The sequence below is a fragment of the Vanellus vanellus genome, assembly GCF_965231255.1.
Source record: "Vanellus vanellus genome assembly, chromosome: 23".
Lineage (NCBI taxonomy): Eukaryota > Metazoa > Chordata > Aves > Charadriiformes > Charadriidae > Vanellus > Vanellus vanellus.
This window is the reverse complement of record NC_138928.1, coordinates 7,593,540-7,616,015: the sequence shown is the minus strand read 5'-3', so window position 1 is coordinate 7,616,015 and position 22,476 is coordinate 7,593,540. Positions and strand designations below refer to the sequence as shown.

General features: G+C 43.4%; 1 protein-coding gene across 2 annotated transcripts; it reads left to right on the top strand.

The window, feature by feature from the left end:
* The first annotated feature begins 224 nt into the window (after positions 1-224).
* Positions 225-22,389, top strand: TSPAN2 (tetraspanin 2). Of its 2 annotated transcripts, none has more exons than XM_082494686.1 (8): positions 225-316; positions 2,747-2,849; positions 16,184-16,281; positions 16,725-16,799; positions 17,343-17,444; positions 18,652-18,720; positions 20,041-20,124; positions 22,102-22,389. In XM_082494686.1, exons 1-8 carry the CDS (start codon positions 248-250, stop codon positions 22,165-22,167), a joined length of 666 nt encoding a protein of 221 aa, XP_082350812.1. In that variant the 5' UTR covers positions 225-247; the 3' UTR covers positions 22,168-22,389. The 2 variants fall into 2 exon arrangements, with proteins under 2 accessions (XP_082350812.1, XP_082350813.1); XM_082494687.1 differs by lacking the exon at positions 22,102-22,389 and adding an exon at positions 20,814-20,936.
* Positions 22,390-22,476: the final 87 nt, after the last annotated feature.

Below are 22,476 nucleotides of genomic sequence, written 5' to 3'. Positions count from 1 at the left end.
GGAGGGATCCACCGAGCACACGGGGAGCGCGGCGGGATCCCCTGCAGGGCCGCCCCGACCCGCCGCCTCCCGGCGCGGCTCCAGCGCGGCGGGGCTGCTCGGGCAGCACCGCCCCGGCCCCGGCCTGCCCCCGCCCGGCCGGCCCCGCACCTGCCTCCCGGCGCCGCCCCGCTCCGCGCCCCGCCCGCAGCCGCCGGCGCGTCGGGCCGAGCCGCCGCGGGAGCTGCTGCCGGAGCCGGCGCCCGCCATGGGCACGGTGCGCGGGGGGTTGCGCTGCATCAAGATCCTGCTGTTCATCTTCAACCTGACTTTCTGGGTGAGCGCCGGGGACGCGGGCGGGGGAGGGGGGACGGGCCGCCGGTGGCACCTGCCGCGGGCGCTGCCGGGCTGCGGCCCCCTCGGACCCGTGGAGGTGTCGGGTGCGGGCGGGGGGTCCCGGGAGGGGGCGGTGCAGGGGGGGCTCCCCCAGACCCCGGTGCCAGAGTGCCCTGCCTGCGCTGCCGGGTTTGCCTCGCGTCGGGGACCACAGAGCTCTTCCCGGGAAAACACGTACTCGATGTAAGAGGACATTGCTGAGAACGGACAACATCGCTCTTGGCCAGTGATTTAAAGTAGCAACCATTTCCCCAACAAGCATAACATTTCAAACAGCATGAGGCTGGGAGAGGTTCTCCCAGCATCCCATGCAGCCTGTTGCAGCGCAACACTTCTTCACAGCATCATGATGCTCTTTAATAATGTAATTTCAAACGGTGAACCGACAGCTGCTGCTTTTACAAGTGCATCCTAAGAGAAACTCCTTCCATCACGTTGCACTTCGCTGAAAGCAACCCTAACGTGGCAACGAGTAGTGTCTACTGCAGAGCCCTCCGGAGATCTGGAGAATGCTGTGCGCATTCTCCCCTCATTGCACCTTTTTAACACTCAGTTCTATAGCTCAACTGAGTCTGAGCTTTCTTTTTTCCTTCATGTTCCCTCATGCTGTGTTCTCCCCTCCAGTAGCTTTCCAGTTTTTCACACTGGAAAACAATTAGCAATGTTATCTTTCTTAAGTGTCTGTTTCTTTCTTTCTGATTCACTGCTTTTTTAAAAGAAGCCACAAAATAATCCTGTTCAGCCTCTCCGGAGCAAGCAGTTTTGGGCTTTTGTCTCCCTTATGCTTGAAACACAGTTAAACCAAATGCTTTGCCCTCTTGGTGACAGCACTGCGAGCTCCGGGTACACAGCGCTGCTGTGCTCAAGCTGTAGGAGCAGTGATGCTGCCCAGCTGCAGCTCAGAAGGACAAAGCTTTGTCTTATGTTGTTCCACAAAAGTGACAATTATCTGCCTTTTCACTGAAGTGGAAGAAACCATCTCCTCAGCTGGACTTGGGGCACTCATTTCACCAAACACGTCCCCACTACCAGAGGCACTTTAGGAGCCTGGACTGACAGGAGGGGTCTGTGGGTGTACTCCACAGTTGGAAGGCTGAGACCCTGGCTGTGAGCGGGGAGGGCCAAATGCTGTGACCAGGGTGGCAGGGGACCCTCACACTCTGCGCTGTGACACTTCTCTGAGGAGCGCTGTGGTCCCACGCTCTTCAGCAATGTCCTTGCCTGCTTGCTTTGCTTGCTGTGGCTATGTCAGATGAATCAAGGGCCAGACAACACAGCACATATTAAAAGCGCTGCACCAGGCTGCCAAGGGCATGGTGAGCAGCTGGTGGTGTGTGAACTGCGCGCAGGTTGCGTGTTGCTGTGGACCGAGGCTCTGGGCCTCCGTCAGACGGGTAGTGGAGTGTTGTGTCTGGTCCTGCAGGATGCTGAAGCTGTCTGACAGGACACGCACCATTGCCTGGTGGGCTTATAAATGGGTCTGACATGCGGTAGGTCTAAGAACACTGTCTATAGACCTTTCCCCTCAAACAACATGCCTCGACACTTCTTTTCAATCTAGTCTTGTTTGCATTAAAGGGAATTTTTCCTTGCATTTGACAGCATCCATCACTTGTTTGTTAGTCATTTCTGTGACCCAAGATATTGTACACTGTAATAATCCTTTTCTCTCCTAGTTCTGGTAGGGGGCCCCATGGCAATTTACAGAAAAATGCCCTGTCATGGTAGGTCCAAACACACTTAACTTCAGCATATCCCTAAGAACAATACAAGCCTCTCGTCCTGGTGAGCCTCTAAATAGAGCCCTTCTTACAACAGAGCAGCAGCAGCAAGTTTGGTGTGTGTGTCAAGCCAGCAGGGCTTAACTCCTGCTCACATGGCACTTCCCCATGAGGTGCTTTTCCTACAGCAACAGCATCTTGATGCCAGGCCCAGGCCCTGTGTGGCCTCCTGCAAACTGCCTGGCTGCAGTGGGGTTCGGAGGGGTAGGATGGAGGGCAGAGTGTTCCACAGAGGTTTTGCAGCCTGGCTTTGCACAGGCACTCACTTCCCCACCACAACCCCCACGCCCGGCTCTGTTCCCCACTGCAATTCAGGCTGAAGCTTTGATGATTAAATGAGGTTACTTCCAAGGTGTGAAAGTCACTAGTAAGTTCAGAAGCACCACTACATTGAAGAGTTGAAAGAAAGAAATACATTGCACTATAATAGGAATTAATTGTTTTCAAACACTGGCAAGGGCTTCCTGAATTTTCTGATGGTGCAATCCCGAGCTGTGGGACTTCAAGAAAGCATAAGGTGCCCACGACACCTCTTTGATGCTCTACAGCCAACTGTTACTAAAGGATTGACTGGTCTGTTTATCTTCCAGCTGGCAGGACTGGCTGTCATTGCGTTTGGTCTGTGGCTGCGGTTTGGTGGGGTTATGGCAGACTTTGCTTCAGACAAAAAGTCTCCAGAGTATTTCTTCATGGGTAAGTTCAAGTGCCTGTAATGACAGTAGCCTTTAGCCTTAGTTTCATCCTGGGGCATGTCACACACCTTATGCATTGAATTATATGAAGGTCAACAATTCCTGGGCTGAACTACACAAAACTGGACATTCTGGTGCTGGTGCTGTGTGTCATGTGCATGATGGCTTTCATCCTTTCTCTGCTTGGCATCAACTTCCTTAGGCCTAACCAAACTCTCCTCTCAGATTTGATCCAATCCTCATGTATCCTAACTGAATCGTGCTAATGCTGCCAGAACAGAAGTTGAGATGGGTCAGAGACTGCAGGACTGTGGGGCTCACCAATACTCTCTGCAGCTGCTAGCCAACAACACAGCAGTGTCACTTCTGAGTGTTTCTAACACCAAGGCAGCAGTAAGATTTTGCTCACCAGTTCTCCCTGTGTCTGCACGCAGAGACCCTCAGTGTGACTTTAAGTGTCAGAGCAAATCCTTCCACAGCTGAAAAGCAAAACCACACACAGTGTTCAGTGGTCTCAAGAACTGTTTGTCCCACCTAGGCAGGAATCGACTAGTTCCCCAAGCCCACTGAATTGGTATTGGTCATCTGTAATTTTAGGCATTTAAGATAATATTTTTTTTTTTTCTGGAAATGCCACCTGTGTTTTATATCTATAGACAACATCTTTACATTTTAAAACCAGCTGTCTAGGACTGCCAGCAATGGCATTTCTCTATCCACTGGCAATTGTAAAATGCCTTGACACCAGAAGAGTCAGATTTTTTTCTGTTTTTATATATCACCCCTGGAGATGGACTCACTCAATAAAATCCAATTGGTGGAAACGTTTTTGCCATCTACAAATGCCAAGTGTGAATGAATATCCAGTCCTGCCTTGTCCGTCAAGCCATTCTGACAGGGTGACCAGGCATGGAAGTTGACCCAAGATGTCCTGTAGCAGTCAGTTACCTATCACAGGAATATTGCCAGGGCTGTGCAGTTACTTTAAATGCCCCAATTCTCTTAGTGGAGACCTTGGCTCTGATACACCACAGTCCTATCCCCAAGCTTCTTTAATATGTGCAACCGGGCTAGAGGCACAGAGCTGACTGTATAGTGCTATTGTGCCCAATAGATGGGCAGAATGTTATGTCCAGCAAAGTTTTGGTGGGAGTTTATGAGGCTGAATAAAACCATTCAGATGAAAATTTGATTGGGACCTGAGGGTTACTGTAAAATACTCTGTAGCACCTCCACTGACACAGAGAGCCAGGAAGTATGATTTACTTTTTCTCTAGCATCTGAGCTGCTATGTCAGCAACATGTTAGATCACCAACTTCATTTCCAGATCCAGTTTATACCTGCTGAATTTCCTATGCTGTATCTTGGAACCCCTCCCTGTCTCATCCACTTCTGTTTGACCCAGGAGATTCAACAACACAGAAGGATGTTCTGGCCTTCAAAATCAAGTACTGCTGGTTTGTTAGAAGCCAGAAAGTAATACATCCTGTGATGTGAATAAGCGCCACAGTCGTTTCACAGCTTTGTAGTGCAGACTGTAACACTGTGTAAACGAGATCTTCTTTGGTGCATGTGTATTTAAATCTCTAAAATATTAAATCTGCTTCAGTCCTGAACAGGAATTACAAAAAGCTGTTCAGAGTTCTTAATTTTGGGAAGTCCTGGGGAATGTTCTTGTAAAAGTTCCGTCATATACTGTGACATTCAAGTATTGGGCTGTCACATGTATTTATAGAGCTGTATGCTGTAATAGCTAACTGCTAGCAGAGGAAGTGCTAAGGAACATGACATAAATATGCTGAGAATTCTTTTAAACCTACACTTCTGACTGAATTCTAAAGCAAAGTTTTGGCCCTTTTTTGTAACAGGCATTGTGCTCTGAACGGAGCATTCCTGTTAAAGAAAAACAAAAAAAAAATTATGCTGCCCTCCCTTGTTACAAATCATGTTAAATGTGACTTCTGAGAATCTGATGGGGCAGGCATTCAGAAGTTTGAGGCTGTTAACAATCTGTGACCAAGACAGTGGTAAAAGAATGGTGGTAAGTTCAGTAACTGGTGTTTTTTGCAGCAGACAAGGCTGCACTTGATGATCATGCTCAAGAGCTCTGAGTCCCCCTTGACAGTTGTGTATTGGGTGCTTCTCACAGAGACTCTGGGAGTGTTGTTTATTTGGCTTTGTGTGTTTGCTCTGTGTTTGTGCATTCTGGGTCACAGCCAGAATTTTGTACAGGAATTCTTAATATGGAACACTGTGCAGCACACAAGGAGCAGCTGCCCAGAGGGCTGAAAGAGAAAGCAGATCATTGGTATGACTTGGATATATAAATATACGGCCATATATATATATATATATATATATATATATTTTTAAAATAATTTCTTTAGCTGTGTTCCACTGACTGCTTTTGGGGCTGCCTTGTGATAACCCAAGCCCCTGTGATCAGATCAGCTTTGTGTCAGTGCTTGGAACAACACCGCAGCTGCATTCAAAGTTTGCTTTGTAGGGTGAAGCACTGTCCAGAATCACCATCTTGTAGAAAACACCTTATTTTCTTCCTCCTAAAGAGCAAGCACATTCTGCTCTTTTTGTACCTGGATTGAGCGGCCGTCTGAATCCAACCAGCTTCCCTCTTCTGCCTCCTTGTGATGTTCTTTTTCCTGGATCTGAAATGTTGTTTTAGTTTAAAATAATTGATAATTATATCCTTGCATTTTCCATTAGGCCAGAATGAGTCTCCTTAAATAGCCTTGTTCTTTACCAGCAGTCCAGCTGTCTTTTCTGCCCCCTGGAATAGTTTGGGCTATGACTTGGCAACCAGGGCTGTTCATCTTTTCCAGCCGCTGAAATGTTTTTGTTGGTTTGAGAACAGCTTACAGGCAGCAGTGCTGAGGTCAAGTGCGTATGTGTTCTTAGTTTTCTGTTGCTTGTGGTTTTGTGTTCCGTGATCCATATTCCCCACTGCAGCTTGCAGTTTTTTAAGCTACAACATAAAATGTTGGAATTGGAACTCTTTGACCGATGCAGTCTCCATCCACTTTACCAGATGTATCTTACACTGGAGCAGCCTCCTAAAATTGGACATCCTCTCTCTGCAGGTCCCCAGCTTTTGAGGTTCCCACTGCAGTGGCAGGCATGACAATATTTTTATGTTACTCCATCTCACAGTACCTCTTTTGTGCCTGTGCTTCAAGTGGTGAGGCAAAACTGTAGCTTTCCTGTTCTACTGCAGTTCAGCTCTGGTAGATTTCAAATAGTCCTCTCTTAGCTGTACTTGAGAGAAAAAAAAAGAAAGAAGATAATTTCAGCAAAGGTCAATAGCTGGTCAGTTACTGCTTTTATCTGAGTTGTCTGTGACACTGTACTGACCAAATGGGGAGAAGATCTGTAGAATAAAGGGAATTCCCTCAGATTGCTCATCCTTCTTGAGACTCCTGTACCAAGATTCGGTGAGTTTTTTACTGGGCAAGAAAGTCTGCAACAATCAGAAGGAAAAGGGAGATGCTTGTGTGAACCCAAGATGTCAACATTGCTGTCTCATAATTAATTGGCCCTTAATTAATTATTTGTAGTAGTGCTGTTCTTAAATTTAAAAATACCAAAAGAACAGAAGTGAAGACAAAGTGCCTGTTGAGTGCAAGTTGAGCATTTGTGAAGTAAAAACCAACACAAGGACTTTTTAAGGGTCAGTTCAAGATGCCTATTCTTCCCTCTTTGCTTTTGGTGGATGAAGAGGAAAGTCTGTTCTGGTTCCTTGGGCAACATGGGGGACAAACTCTCTGTATCCCTAATAAATGAAGTGCAGTGGGTCACATCACTGCCAGTAGCAATAAAAATGAAGTGTATGTACTCAACAAGCCCCATCAGGAACAGTAACAAAAACTGATGAATGTGAATGAATCAATATGGATGACTCTTTCTTGTAACTGGCAGCACTGAAGCATTGCTTCTCCTGCACAGCCAGAGCTCACAAACTTCATGCTATATTACGTCCTCTTTGCTCCAGTTCCATGGTCCAATCTGTGGTCCAGGCATTCATCAGGGCCAAACCAGTTGTAGATAGAAGGTTCAGGGTGGCTGTGCCTTTTTTTTTGGGGTCTGTGAGAGCATGAGTGATCATTCTGGCTTTGAAAGGTACAGTTAGATGGCGCATGCCTTAGGATATGAAGTCATGTCTGGAGTTGAAGGATATTAGTAGTTTTTCTCCATAGTAGTGGGTGCCCGTAAAAACAGGAGTTGGCCAGCAGTTAAATCCTTGTAAACAGCAATTCTCTGTTCTTGTGCCTCTTTTTGTTATAGTTCTATTCATGTATTTTGGAGTCAAGCACTATAGCCTTAGTCAACAGTATTTTCTCTCCAAAATCCATAGCCTCTTAAACTCTATCAGCCTTTAAAAGGAGAGCTATTGGCAAAGAAGCCTCTGTGTAGAGATGCAATACCACAAGAGGAGCATCAAACGGTCCTGCCATCATGTGTATTGTGTTGGCTTTTAGTCTGTACTTAAGACTTAAGCAATGAACTTGTCTTTCTTCCTATCATCTTGTGTGCAAGTCTCCTCCAGTTGAGCAAGAGTGGTTTAGAAAAGGCTGTTAGTGGCCCTGAGTGGAAAATGAAAGTTGCTACACTGGAAATCTGCTTAAAAAACATGGTACCACCACTACCACCCTCCAAAAAAAAACCTTACTCAAAATGAAAGTTGTTCAGAAGTCCTCAGTCTCCATGCTGGACCATAAAGCATAGCAATCAGTTCCTAAGAGTCAGTACGCTGCTCAGCAGAGTAAAGGCAAGGCCACCACAAAGTTAGAATGCCTAATGGAATAACCTGTCCGTCTCTCTCAGGTTGATTGTTTTATATTTGCAATATACTGAGATTCAGGAGGCTTTTTTTTTTTTTTTAATTTATCACTTAAGAATGATAATGCACTTTGTACTTTTGCCTGTTAAGCTGTCCTCCTGGGTAAACCCGTCTCCCACCCTACTGTCTTTGTGTGTAGCTATCTAAAAGCTAGCCAGTTCCACACAGCAGCAACAGTTGAACTGACAGTTACACCATTTCCTTCTGTGATGCACCCTTCTCTCCTTCCTCTCGGCAGCTGCAAGTCACCCTAGTGCCTGCACACTGGTGGCACTGCTCTGACAACACCACTCACCGAGTGTGTAGGGTCGCCCTCAGCCTGCCTCAGCAGGTGACCAAGCAGTGTGCATGAGTCTGGTCAGAGTGCCCATGGGCACACTAGAGCCCAGCAGCACCACGGGCTCAACACTTCCGCTTTTTCAGAAAGAGCCACCTGTAGCAAGTGACCTAGGTGACAGGGAATAAACCCCTCACTGGTCTTGCATGAAGTAACAGCGCACTGAATTCCTGGAATGCTCGGGCTTTTTCAGTTACACACTTTGTTCTTCGTACATACTCTCTTTAAATGGACTAACTCTGCTCTGGATGACAGTCTCTAATGCAGCTTCTAGATAAAGAACCAAGCCAATATAACCCATTGTATCTGAAGGGAAATGTCCTGTGTTGTGTTTCAGCCTGACAGCAGTGGAAATACAATGGGACTGTCCACCATGAAGCCATTTAAGAGGACAGCATTTTGTCTGCTGGAAACAATAAAATAGCAACAAAAAAGCCCTTAGCTCCTTTTTGGGGTGTGTCACTTCAAAAGCATCTACAGAGAGAGTTTTAATTGAGTTGGCTTGTTTTGTTCCAGCACTTACTTGATCTGCACTTGGGTGGGTTAAGAGAGCTATCTATAGAGTCCTCTAACTTCTACTGCTGTGGGGGTTGCAGATTTCTGTGAATGCATTATGGCCGTGTTCTGTTTTCTGCTTGGGGCGTCTCGAGCCCGTGCGTTTAAGCGTTAGATGTGTATAACTGTTGTTGATATCTGCATGGAAACGTGTGCATACACACAGGGTTATTGAAGGTGCCCCAATCTAGAGAGGATTGCAGAGAATTGTGAGAGGATTTCAGAATACCAAATGACCGAGTATTAAAAAGTCGGATGAAATACAGTATCATTAAAGCAAAGTGACTCAAGTGGTAACATATTCTGAACAGTATAAACACTGTCAGACTTTAAATTAGCTATAGCCACACAGGAATGTGATCTTATACTCACTGTCAATTGCTCTTGACAAAAGTGCCTTGCTCAGCTGCAGTCAAAATGGCATATAAATGTCAGGAATTATTAAGAAAGGAAATGAGAATGCAACTGAAAATTTTTAATGTCATTGTGTAAATTTCCAGTGCACTCAGTGTCTTGAATGCTGTATGTGGTTCTGGTCAAAAAGGATGTACTAAAACTAGAAAAAGTACTAAGAAGTTTGACAAGATTATTATCATACTATGCACTACGAATGACTTCCATACTAGGAAGTTTTTCACACTATTCACGTCATTAAATTGTAGAATCCATTGCCACAGGATTCGGTGTTCAACCGTGATAGTACAGATCCACCTAATACAGATGTGTAGATTACATCTGACTTCAGTGAAGTTTGGTGTAGGGCGAAGTAGATATTGACAGAGCCATGAGAGACTACTGAGGAGGCAATAGCTGACGTACTTTGGCTTATGTGAATTTGGGACATAATTATTTAGGGTTGCGAGATGCATGTGAGCAAGATGCGTAACAAGTGCTGGTATTCTGTGGGAAGGGGGAGGCAGTGGACCAGGACATTACATTACAGTGAGGTTCTTTTTAAATCAAAATTCAGGATTTGTGCATCAGCAGAAGACTACAAACTGTCCGGTATCTGCAATGCTTTTGCGGTTCCAGGAAGATTAACCACAAAATACCTGTCGAATTCACACAAGACATGTAATTATGTCTGTGCATTATGCTCAAATTAAGGGCGTGTTCCAATTCCCCAGAAATCCATCTTTCTCCAGAGGAGTTTGCCTCTCCTCTCTAGTTTTGTAAATGTGTTTTATAACTAAATATACTAAAAAATCTATTAACACAAAAATGGTAATCTCTAGTAACAAGCCTGTTTCAGAAACTGACTTAGCTGCCCTGTGCAACATCCATAACTGTCCCTGTCTGGCCTGTTGTTTCCAACTCCTGCAGTGTTTCTCATCTTTTCCAATAGTGCATTTGCACTACAGGTTAATTGGTGCTCTACTGAGGGCTTGAGAGCCTCAGTCCTGTGGAGGAGCACATCTGCCGCCCAGACTGTAATGCACATACAACCTCAGGAAAAGCACTTTAAGTCAGGTCTGAGTTCTAAGACTCCTGTCATCACTGCCTCTGGATCCCTTATACCAAGAACAGAGCTTCTTGTCTTCTCAGTGCAGTATGAACAGTTGGGCGGTTTGTTCAGTATTAGTTACTCAGCCCAAAAAAAGAAAAAGTAGAATTATTTGAAATGGAAAGTGACCATAGCAGCCAGGTAAACAAGAAACCGATGTGAAATAAAGCCAGACAGAGAGACAGAGTACGTTTGTCTGCTCCTGCTCTTTGCAGTAGGCTCTAGACAGGGATTTGTATCTCAAAGCTGTCAGTAAGATTTTTGAACAAAACAAACAAACAAACAAAAATCCCACAAAAAAACCCAAACCCAAGCCACCAACAACTCCGGGAGTGGGTTCTATTCCAGACTTTGAAATTAGATCTCTCCCAGCCTAGACAGTGGGCTGGTCAGAAATAAGAATGGTGTTAATGTTCACATTAGTAGGTTCATACCTTCCTGGTTTGTGTTGTAATGTTGCCTTTCTGTTCATAAAACATCGGTAGTATACATTTCTGCGTATCACGTGATTCTTTGCAATGGGAGCATGGAGGGACTCTGGTTCTAAGGACACAGTTGTTACTCTGTCCAAGTGCCACACAACAGACTACAGAACTGGTGACATTTCCTTTCAGATTAGTTATGCATAGATTTGTGCGTTACCTTGAGAGAGCTTTTTTAAATTGCTCTAAGGAACAAAGAACTGATGTCTTGCAGATTTCACTTGTCATTTTTTCTAAAAACAGCGCTCAACCCTCCCTCCCTTGTTCTTAAAACACATTAAGACATACTGCAGTCAGCAGCTATGAAATTCCATCCTTCTCTTCTACCTCAACTAAAATGATGAACTTCTGTGTTCACTGCTAATACAAAGGTTTTGGTCTTCCAGAAATGACACACAGAATACCCTTTATCCTTCTTGAGGTGCTTCTTCACATTTGCAGATCCACTGTGCTCATAGCCAGAGGAAACAGTATCTTATGGAAGAACTCTGTGCCATAAACATAGATGCCAATCTAGAGATCTTTACTGAGTTGTGGATTTGCCATTCTTCAGTATTGGGAGCTATAGGTTGCTCTGAGATTGCCAGGTAACTTTTGAATTCCCCTTGTAATTGCAAAGCAGAGTCTGCTAGAAAATGGGACTTCCTCCTGTTGGAATTTTCACAGGGAATACCCCCATCAGACATTTTCCTTTCAGGAAATAACGATTTTCCCCATGGGATGAATCAAAAAATTAAGTATATAGAAAAGATGCTGCTTTGCTTCTTTACTTCTTTCCAATTTTTTTCTTTGCAAAATAAAACAATGGTTGAAGAATACCCCCACCCCCTCTATTTTTTAGCCATAAGGGAAATCAATGCTATTAGGTGTTCTCTCACTTGACTTACTGCTAAAAGCAGAAGTGTTAGTTTCTGTTCACAGCTTATAAAAATCTCTGTGTTTGTGTGGGGAGGTGTTTTAGCATAGCTAAAATGAAAAAAAAAAAACAACAAACCAAACACAACCCAAAATCACCACACCAAAACCTGAATTTTTCCCCATAAAAAAAGGTCAAGAGAATAGGCTCTGTCAAAAAAAAACCAAACAACCCAGTCCTGTGACACTTTGTTTTTCATTCTCTTGTGTTTACAAAAAGCCTGTATTTCCTCCACTACCCTGCATAATCAGTGTCCTGGCTGCATGCGCTCAGATCAACCAATTTGCTGTTGCATTTTGCACATGGCTTTTAACTCTTTGGAATGTGCCTCTTCATCCCTTTGCATACAGGGGCTGAGAGTGACTGGCTTTGTGGGTCCTGCATGCAAGTGCAATAAATATTCCTGAGTTGTGGGCAGATCACACAGATGACAGGTTTCTGCCATTAGGTCCACTGAATCCCCACCTTAATGCCATAGCAGTGCGCCTGTTCTCAGTATTCTCTTTTCATCTGTTGTCTGCTCCTGTGTGGGCTGCGTGCTGCCAACGAACTAGAGTCTAGTTAGTTGTCAAACCCTCGCTCTTCTTCATTAGCAGACACAGATCAAAGTGACAAAACTAAGAATCAGGAAATGAACAGAGGCAAGAAGAGGTAAGAGGAAAAATTTCACTTCACAGGCCATGAACATTGGCTTCCTTTCTACCTTCTACTTTTTTACTTCTGCTGCACAAAAAGCTGCAGCTAGACAGTCCTTTCATGAAATGAGCTCTCTACCTTGACCCGAGTTGCACATTTCTTTTTGCCACGCAGAGCTCTGTGAAGTTTTTTGTGTTGGAGTTTCTAGCTATCAAACGTGTTAATTTTGTGACTATAAACTGTCTTTTTTGTTTCTCTGCTGTGCTGTAGATGCCAAATTGCAGGCCATGCCAAGGCTTTGTATTTTACAATGGAAGTGCTTATGAATAGAAGCTGATTAAGCCTTTGCTTTCCGTCCTGCTTTTTTTGAAAGGAAAAGGGTTTAGTGAAGCTTAGTAACTTCTGACACATGATACTACTGCATAGCAATGTATGACATTAACACCACCACATTTCTGCATTTGTCTGCTTTGCTGATCCTAACTGGGCTAACTTGATGGCTACTTAGTGCATGATGTCTCTAGGTAAGAGAAATATGCCTACGTTGCTGCGTATAGCCCACTACAAAAATAAATACTCACTCCCTGTGTTATACAGTTATACCATCTACGATGTTTCTGAATCTATTGCTTTGATACCCTTCCTGGAAATCATATTCCAGTTGAGTGTACCTGGATCTGGGTGCTAGGAAACCTCACAGTGCAAGCCAAGAAATAACCTGGTCCCTTTGAACTTTTTTCAGGCTACTCTTCAAGTGTCTCATTCCTGTGGGAAAGATTACATATGTGTATATATAGCAGATGAGTAAAAACATCTTTAGTTTTGTGGATTTTTTTTTTTAAGTGTTGTCATTATTTTCCGTCTAGAAATAGCTCTCCGAGTATCAGCAACTACTAGTCCCAGGCTGAGAAAGGACAAAGTCTGGAATGAACTCTCCTGAACAGCAGATGGAAGAAGGTGGTTCTGAACTCTTGGCTGGCTCAGCAGTGGGGCCAGACATACAGCAAGCTCAGCTTTGTTTAGTGAGCGGTGTGAGTTCTTCCTGTAACACGCCTTAAAAGGGAAGTTCTGATTGAGGTAGCGGTTTAGCTGTGAGTCATGCAAGTGAAATGTTAAGTCTGTTTCTCAGACAGAAGCAAATCCAAATTCCTGAAAGTGGTCTCACCCCTGAGCCTCAGAGAACTTTGTCTTTGCTAGCTGAAAGCAACAAAAAGAAATGGGAAGACTTCTTTCCAGCCTTCTTAATCAAAAAGTCTCTCTGCTAAGTTGACCGATAGGTAATTACAGGGACTGGAGTAGGGAGTGACATGCAGAAACGGGTCCAGGAAACATCTTTGTAATTACAGTCTGTTTGTTACCATGGAGATCTGAGAAAATGGCAGTTCTGGTGTTTGGCAGTCGAACAGCAGGTTCTGCACCTGAGAGAAGTTTTTTGTCTTTCCCAATTCATCTTCCACAAGGGGGTGACCTTTACTCCTGAGCCATATATATCTTTGTATATCCCCCTCTCAGTAAATGACTGTGTTGTGAATATGTGTACAAGTATTAGCTTGAAGAATGCTCAGTCCTAGTATGTCACAAGATGCTGAATATTAAAAACCTGGAAAATACAGAATATGAACTGCCAGCACAGTCAGCAGCAAATCCCACATATCTGGCATCACAGACCTGGCAAAGCCATATTAATAATAGAAGTTGTATTGCTGTTTAACAGAATGTGTTCCTCAGCAGCAATCCTTGGCACAAGAAAGGTACTGGGGCAAGAAGGATGGAGGGGAGAAGGATCACAATAGTTGGGATAGATATTTGGCCAACATACAATGACTGGACAGTGATGCGCCAATGAATGGGCAGCAGGCAGGAATTTCCCTTCTCCAAGCAGGCTGCATCTGTGTGGGAGAGTAGCTAGATGCTCTGCACTCATATATTGATTGATTGTTGTTTCATTTTCCTAGCAATCACTGCAAACTGTCATTTGTAGGGCTTTCTAGTCTAGGTTACACAAGGCCTGCTAAGAGTAAATTCCAACAGCTCTGTTAACCCTAAAGATTTGGGTTGGATTTTAAAATAATGTTTAAATTGGTAATCGAGAATACTAAATGTTCTCATTAAAAGTTTGCATAGTCAAAGCTGGGAGCAAGGCTCACTGTGCCCTCTAGTGTGTGCAGTCTGTAGCTCCGCTGTCCCTTCATAATGGCATGAGGGAAACAAAGCTGTTTTTTCTAGCAGTGGATTGGCATGGCTGATTTCTGCGAGTCTTCCACGTTGCCCACACAAGACAAAGACTAGAATTACAAGTCAGTGCACTGAGTCTGTTGTACTTTGGCTGACATGGTACCCAGAGACAAGGCACAAACAGTTGTTGCGGTCTGATGGGAACTGACACCTCACATGAATGGATGTATTGACTACGCACAGATCAAGCATGTAAATTTATAAGTGAGGAAAGAAAAAATCTGTGCTCTGTTTTCCTTTTGTCCTAGATAAAGCCCATAAAAGAAAAAAAAAAGCCTGTTGAATGTGAGTATTTCTATTAGTTTTACAGGTTGCAGAGCTGAATGGTATTCCCCGGACCTCTACAGGTTTTGTCCTGTCAAGTTCTGCACATAGCAAAGGTCCTAGATCTGTAACTATGTAAGGGGCTATACTGACATCTCCAATGTTCTGTATTTGTCTCAGGCCTGGTCTTTGCTGGCAGTCTCATCCCCAGATTGCTTCATTATCCTCTTAACATGTTTACTCTGATGATCCACTATTTGCTGTTCTTTCTTTATGCCATTAAATTTGTCTACACGCAAATAACTCCTTGTGCAAGTAGCCTCAAGTGCCCTAAATGATTCAGTACCTGCATAACACCTGACTGGGAATGTCCAGAACATGAAGGCAGTGCAGTGTTGCCACTGGCTGCTGCAGAGCCACTCTGATTCTGCCTATTGAAATAAAGTGGTGGGAGAGTATACTGCAGTTCAGATGAGGGCAGCATGCATCATGAGATGCTGTTTGTAGGCCATGCATGGAAGGGTCTTGGCTTCTAAGTCCTAGACACTCTACTCCTTTGACACAGAATCACCTTCTTTGAATATCTGATGTGATTTCTCTGGTTCTGTGATTCTATCCATTTTCAGGCAACTCTTCTCCAAATCTCCTGATCATAATGCACTGATAACATTAGCCTTTAAAAGCTGCTGATAGTTCATATTTTGACACTTGCATCAGTATGTTGGAGGGAAAAAAATGTAAAGTAATGATGCTGGAATATGCCTGCCCAGCAGGCAGTAAAGCAGCTACTTATTGTAGAAGGAAGATGCCATGCTCCAAATCACTGAACTGCAAACAAACTTCCATTCTCTGCAGTGATGAAGCTTAGTACTATGGCTGAGCTTATGACCTCCTCCAGGCTGTTCTTCCCACTCATTTTTTTGCCAGAGGGTGCAAATTATTTTTTCTATTCATTTCCTCCAGCAGCATTCAAGGGGTTCCCCCAGTCATGCTCTTCTTTCCAATAGCAACCAGCTCTTTCCCCAGGCAAAGCCCAGATTTCATAGGAACATCACACTGTAGTGCCTGTACCTTTCCTGAAGATCTTCAAATGTCCTTTTTATGTACTGCCAGGCAATGGATAGGGCACAGCTGTCAAGTAACTGTGTAAGTTCTACCCCTACATAGCAGTACAGCACATTTTCAGCCCCAGGTTTCACAGAAATAAGCCCTCTAGCAATGCTGGATTTTTTTTGCTGTACGTTCATCACTGAAGAATTGTAAGGAGGTTCTGGATGGTACGGTGTATGTTCTTCCAGGACTGAGCTGCCCTTGGGAGAGGAAACTTGGGAGGTGGAAGTCTTCTCATTTGTCTTCATGAGATTCTCCAAGAATTCTGAAGAAATCATTGTGACAATCCTTTTGTGACAAGAGCAACTTTTCTGTGTAATGGGTGTCCTTTGTGAGAGCCAGAGACCATTGTTACTTACAAATGTGTGGGTTTGACAAAACAGACACCAAACTTTGGGAAGAGAAACCTTAAATTGTTGTCTGATTCTGATTTTTCATAGGACTCTATGTATTGGTGGGAGCAGGAGCTCTCATGGCCACAGTTGGATTTTTTGGGTGCTGTGGAGCAGCGCGGGAGTCTCAGTGCTTAATTGGAGCAGTAAGTAAAAGGTTTCAAGGGCCTGGGCTGCACACGAAAATCATTCAAAAGCCTATGCTTTGTGTCATTAGTGGAAAGATCTTTGCTGTCCAAGACCTGAAATGTCTTATGTCCTTTTATTGGCCAATCCAGTACCTCTAGCCACTGTGCTATTGCAGAGCTTCCATACATAAAGAAGTTCCATTGCTTGTCTCATGTGATATATTTCCTGGAATTACCTTCTGTCTGTCCTGAAGCTACCATCTGAGCCACATCTTTGCCATTTCCACCTTTGTTTCCATATTACAACAAATCTGACTTGACACCCTTGTTAAGGACCCTGCTTACCAGCTTTCTTTCAGTTACTGAGTGGGCCTGGGCAAGGATGAGGGACTGACTGGCAGTCCATATAAAGCAGAATTGTGCAAGGTATATTAATATAAGATTCTCTTCTTCCTCTACAGTTCTTTGCTTGCTTGTTGGTGATATTTGCAGCTGAGGTCACTGCTGGAGTATTTGCCTTTATAGGCAAGAAAGTGGTAAGTAGCAAGCAACTTCTAATGTACTAACGGGGCAGCTATGGATTCCAGTGCCGACTGACCTACCGCCTGGCTCTTGTGTAGGAAAACTTTCCAAGAGACTTTTTCCAGGAAGACTCTCTGACATTCTTATCTGGAGTCAATGAGAGCTTTTGTTATCACAAGTCCAGAATGGGATGCAGGTTTTGCCCCTATTAAAGAAAATCTGTAGGTGTGGTTCAACCTTACACCCACAAGGAACGTCAAGTCAAACTATATGATAAGAGAGTATTGCTTGGGAAAAGGGCAAACAAATTCAAGCACTGAATTTCTCCAACTAACAGTGTTTAACCAAAGCACAGAATACAGCATGTGTACATTCTGACCATGCAGAACTCCTCTGAATGCCGTCAGGCCACAAAACCTCCTGTCTTTCCAATCATGGTACCTTAGTTTACCATGCATAAGTTTCTGCTCTGGAGGTTGATGACACAAGCTGGAAGTCTGCACTGGATTAGGGGTAAGACTTATTTGCCACTCACTTGGAAAGTCTGATTTCTTCAGGCAATACAGGAAGCCCAGAAAATCTATGAAGACGTTTATGACGACTATATGAAAAACCCAGGGGGGAAGATCAACAGCACTATCTATCGCTACCACTTGGCTGTGAGTAGTCTGCCTGAGCTTTAATATCTTGCACCACTACTCTACTGTCACATTACCCTTTAAAATCCAGAATGCCTCCCACTCAGGTATGAAAGAATAGAACTGAGCGTTCATTAAAATGGAGCCAGAAGCTCACAACCTGGTTTCCTGATGGGTTTGTCAGAGTTCTGTTTTTCAGATCCAAAGTGACTCCTAACTAACTTTGAAAGTGAAAATGGCCAGGCTTTTGAATTTCAGCTGATGCTTCTGGTCTTTGTTGAGCAGAAGATAGGACTATTATGGCCCTTTTGGATATTAAAATCCAAGAATAAATACTCACAAATGCAGTGAGAGGTGAAAAGGCCTGAATCTCTCTGCATTTGTCAGAGAAAAACTGTAACCCATGTTCCAGGACCTACAATATGGCAGGTCCTGTCACTGTCTGAACCAAGTATATAAAGAACCAAAAGCACATGTGTGACTCAGTTTGGGCCACCCAAAAAGTTAGTGTCTGAATCATAATTAGAAACTGTGACTTCCTGAATCCTATTTGTGTCCATCCTGTATCTGCACTGCCTCCCACAGAGATCAAGCCCAAGCTTTGTTGCTCCTTACAGCATTCCCACGTTCTTTAGAAGAAACATTTCACAACCTCGGACCCTTTTGTCCTTCTCCCATAGCTGTTATTTCTGACCCCAAGAGGAATTCCAAGCATTTTGTGGGAGATAGGCAAACAGGAAAAACAAACCCTCTGAAACACTCTAATTTATTACTGTCTCCAAACCCAGCACTATGTTTTATCGGAAATAAAGATTCTAGCATTCTCCATTGTAGCTTTTGTGCATTGCCCATAATTCTGTATGCACTGTTTGAACTTTCTTCTTTCTCCCTTTAACAACTCCTGTTTCCTTGTAAGCCAGGGATCTCCTTTTCCAAAATCCACTTGTTTGCTTTGCTATGAGATACTGTGATAAAAGTCCCTTCTGGATGTTGTTGTTAAAACAAATTTGTTTGCTGTGGCTTCAGACAATTGAAACTGATTTTTGAGAATTTTGGCCCACACAGTTGAAACTCTACCAGAGGTAGCAGTTAATACAGGGAATAAATTTATTACTTGATTTGTATTGTTTCTTTTTTATTCGTTATTTATTGTCTCATTTTCAGTATGAAAGTAGTCTATGGCTTCCCCTTCTTTGATTCTTCATATCTTTGTCTCTCTCTCATTTAGCTCCAATGCTGTGGTAAAGATAATATGGAACAGCGAATGGGATTACCCTGTCCAGAGAATATCCAGAAGGCAAGTGTCCTCTGTTCTGGTTTTTGTAATCACTTTTTCATGTCAATTGTTTAGTAAAATTGGAGACGTTCTAGATGTAAAAGAAAGGAAGAACTTCCTTTTTACCTTGCAAATACCAGCATGGAATTCCATATGAAATGGAGCAGAGTGGAGCCATAAATAAGTCGGACGTCATATTGAATATGCCCAGCCCTCATTTCTGAAGCCTGCTGGTAGCACACCACAGCAGCTGGGACAATATTACATCATCTGAAAAAGGGGAAGGACATAGCAGAACAGGAGTTCTAAATGAAAAGTCCCGTGGAGGCTGAATTTTGACAAGGGCCTGCCTTAATCATGAATGGGGACTCCTGACTAGAAACTTTGTTGGTGCTAAGGAGGATACTATTATTTCTGTCTTTTGTGGGATCTGCTCGTGCATACAATGTCAATCTGAAGGGCCAAACTAATTTAGCATGGCCTATCATATAAAGGGTTTTAAACTTAGGGAAAACTGATTGTAAGCAAATGCATTAAAAAGAGTGTGGCCAGCAGGTCGAGGGAGGTCATCCTCCCCCTCTACTCTGCCCAGGTGAGGGCACGTCTGGAACATTGTGTCCAGTTCTGGGCTCCCCAGTTCAAGAAAGACAAGGAACTACTGGAGAGAGTCCAGTGGAGGGCTACAGAGATGATCAAGGGAATGAAGCATCTCTCTTGTGGGGAAAGGCTGAGAGACCTGGGTCTGTTTGGCCTGGAGAAGAGAAGGCTGAGAGGGGATCTCATCAATGCTTACAAATATCTAAAGGGTGTGTGGCAAGAGGACATGGTCAGACTCTTTTCAGTGGTGCCCAGCGACAGGACAAGGGGCAACAGGCACAAACTGGAACACGGGAAATTCTGTCTCAATATGATGAGAAACTTCTTTACTGTGAGGGTGGCACAGCACTGGCACAGGCTGCCCAGAGACACTGTGGAGTCTCCCACTCTGGAGACATTCCAAACCCGCCTGGACACCATCCTGTGCAACTGCTGTAGGTGACCCTGCTCTGGCAGGGGGTTGAACTGGGTGAGCTCCAGAGGTCCCTTCCAACCCTGACCAGTCTGTGATTCTGTGACCTGTATGTGTCAGCATGTACAGGCAAGGCATACAGATATCTCACTAAAAAAGGGAATATCCTTTGAAAATTGTCCAACAAAACACAAGACATAGATGCATGAATTAGGACAGTGACTGCAATAATATTTTTCATGTTTATGTGTTGTTTAGTGAGAACAGCTGATAGAGTTGGTTGGAGTATATTTTTTTTAGGAGTAAAAATCTTTCAATTTTGTTTTTAATAGAACTGCCTGGTTGAAATCCAGAATGTAATTGATGCTAATCTGCATTTAGTTGGAATTGTTGGAATCACAATTGCTGGCATCACAGTGAGTAATTCGTGTTCTCACTCTCAAATCTATATTTGAGCCCAGTACCTTGTCCCTTACATAAGGCTTTGTGGAAGGTGTTTTGCAGCAACTGTTGCGATTCCTCAAAGGTGCAGCTATTTTTATCACTTTCAGTGTGTCTTCTTGCTGGGAATTGCCCACATTAGCTCAAACAGACTTGCGTGACTTCATTTTACCTGTTTATTTTGCATCCTTAGACAGCATCCAAAGTATCGAATGGTAATCTTATTTTGTTGTAATAGTAGGAAAGTGGCGTTCACATGAACCAAACTGAAAGCAAAAGGCTGTAGCAGCATTTAATCCATTCCAAAACAGCTGCAGACTGATGCTTTAAGCCCTTTGAGGATTCATTCCTTAGATTTCATAAAGAATAGAGAGTATGGACCCTTTGTATAGAAATGGCTTTCCAGGAAAATGCTGGCTGTAGCATTGGTTCAATGTGAAGGATAGTTTATAAACAGATTTTCTGAGTCACAGATCCAGTGATCAGTATGTATTTTGTTAAAGGAACAGGATTTAAAATGCATAGTTTTCAGAACAGTATTTCTTTCCTAAATATGTAGCGTGTAGTTACAAGTAGCTGTTTCACCGAATCATGTCATCAAAGTGTGGATAACATTTCTTACGGTCCACCTTCTCCCACAAGTGTGCATTGTTGTATTCCCAAGGTCTGCTCCTTCATGACAGAGCTGTGACCAATAGATGTCACCCTGCTGCAAGGATATGGCAGGAGTGGGCAGTGTCTATCAAACACAGGCTTTAACAGAAAGCATTTTCCAGCAAGTGTGTGCCATGACTTCCTTCAGATTCAGCAACCAGCAGCAGTCTGAAGCAGCATGAGGAGCTAGAATATTAGTAGAGAAATACACCTTTAGCTTCTCTGAAGAGCAGCAGGTTCGAGGACTTATGTGGACGCTTAAAAGCAGATGAAGGCTTTATGTATGTAACAGAAACCATGGCGCAGGTAAAGGGGATTAAACAATCCTGTGATTTGTATAAAATGTGAAGGTGTACTCAAAAATACAGCAAAGCAACATGGGTGGGACAGAGTTCCAATAACCTCTCTGCTCAACAAGAATACACTAGAAACATGAACATCTCTTCTATGGCTTCCCACCTCAGATACAGCAGAAATTATGAAATTATAACCTCTTCAGCAGCAGAAGCATGTTTGCACATTTTTCTGTGCTTGTTTCTGACACTTCATGGGGTATGACTGACCAGCTGTCTCCTTCCTTAGGGAAGTGTGTGGGGAGGGGATACGAACTCAGTGGTTTAACTGCCTGATAGTATTGCTCATCTCCCATCACTAGCAATGAAGCATCAGGAGGTAGCTGCTAACTTCTTTGGAGAATTAACCTGTGGCAAAAAAGAAATTTCTGGAGACTCCAGCAATACCCGGTGTTCTCTGCTTTTAACATTTCCTCTAGTTAATTAGTTCCCTAAGATGAACAGAGTTTTATATTTAATGCATAGTCTTGGTCCTGAGTAGTAACAGTTAAGAGCTTAGCTTTCTCTGTAAAACCGCAATGCTCAGCACCAGTTCCAGAGACCTGGTTTCTCTGGGACCATTCTCTGCTCTTACTCAAATGCGTATACAATATTCCATGTAGAAGCATTCTGAAACTCAGAACCTTTTGGTGCAATACTACATATAATACAAATAGTCACAGTTATTGATGTCAGTGAAATTTATGTTAATAATATTAACGTTTGGGGCTGTTATGCGGGCCTTAACATTTAGAACAAAGAACAATGAAACTAGTATACACAGATAAAACCTCAGCTTTGGGTATCAGCAAAATCTCTAATGTTAATTGTCTGATGTCTTGGGGTTTGTAGATGGAAGCAGCCACTTGCTACTCTGCTGTAAGAACCTTCAGATTGTTCTGTTATACAGACTATTTTATAACTGTTTTGTAAGTGGATCCCTAAATTGCATCCCTTCTCTTCTAGATCTTTGGCATGATATTCAGCATGGTTCTGTGCTGTGTGATCCGTAACACAAGAGACATGATCTAAAACTTTCACTGCACAGCTATGTCCCAGGAGTTCCAGACTAAACTTTACAAGAAGTGCTCTTCTACCCAATTTAATAACTGTAATGCATTTTAATTAGTGTTTTAACATACTGAAAGGAAAATATCCCATTAGGTGAGCAGGTGAATTGTATTAGTTAGAGTAAAACCAAAGTGAACAAAGAAGGGTTTTAAAATGTCCTTTTTAATGAAAAAAAAACAAAGGTTCATCTAAGACTAATTTGATTTTTAATGTTTGTATATGTGCAATTAAGAGTTTACACACCGTTAGACATTCTGTAAGCACATGTGT

Bases quoted from the DNA above. Each gene is read 5' to 3' on its own strand.
- TSPAN2 (XM_082494686.1), top strand. From the start codon at position 248: ATGGGCACGGTGCGCGGGGGGTTGCGCTGCATCAAGATCCTGCTGTTC. The intron at 17,445-18,651 runs GTGAGTAGTCTG...TCTCTCATTTAG, and splicing joins TCTATCGCTACCACTTGGCT to CTCCAATGCTGTGGTAAAGA. The intron at 20,125-22,101 runs GTGAGTAATTCG...CTTCTCTTCTAG, and splicing joins TCACAATTGCTGGCATCACA to ATCTTTGGCATGATATTCAG.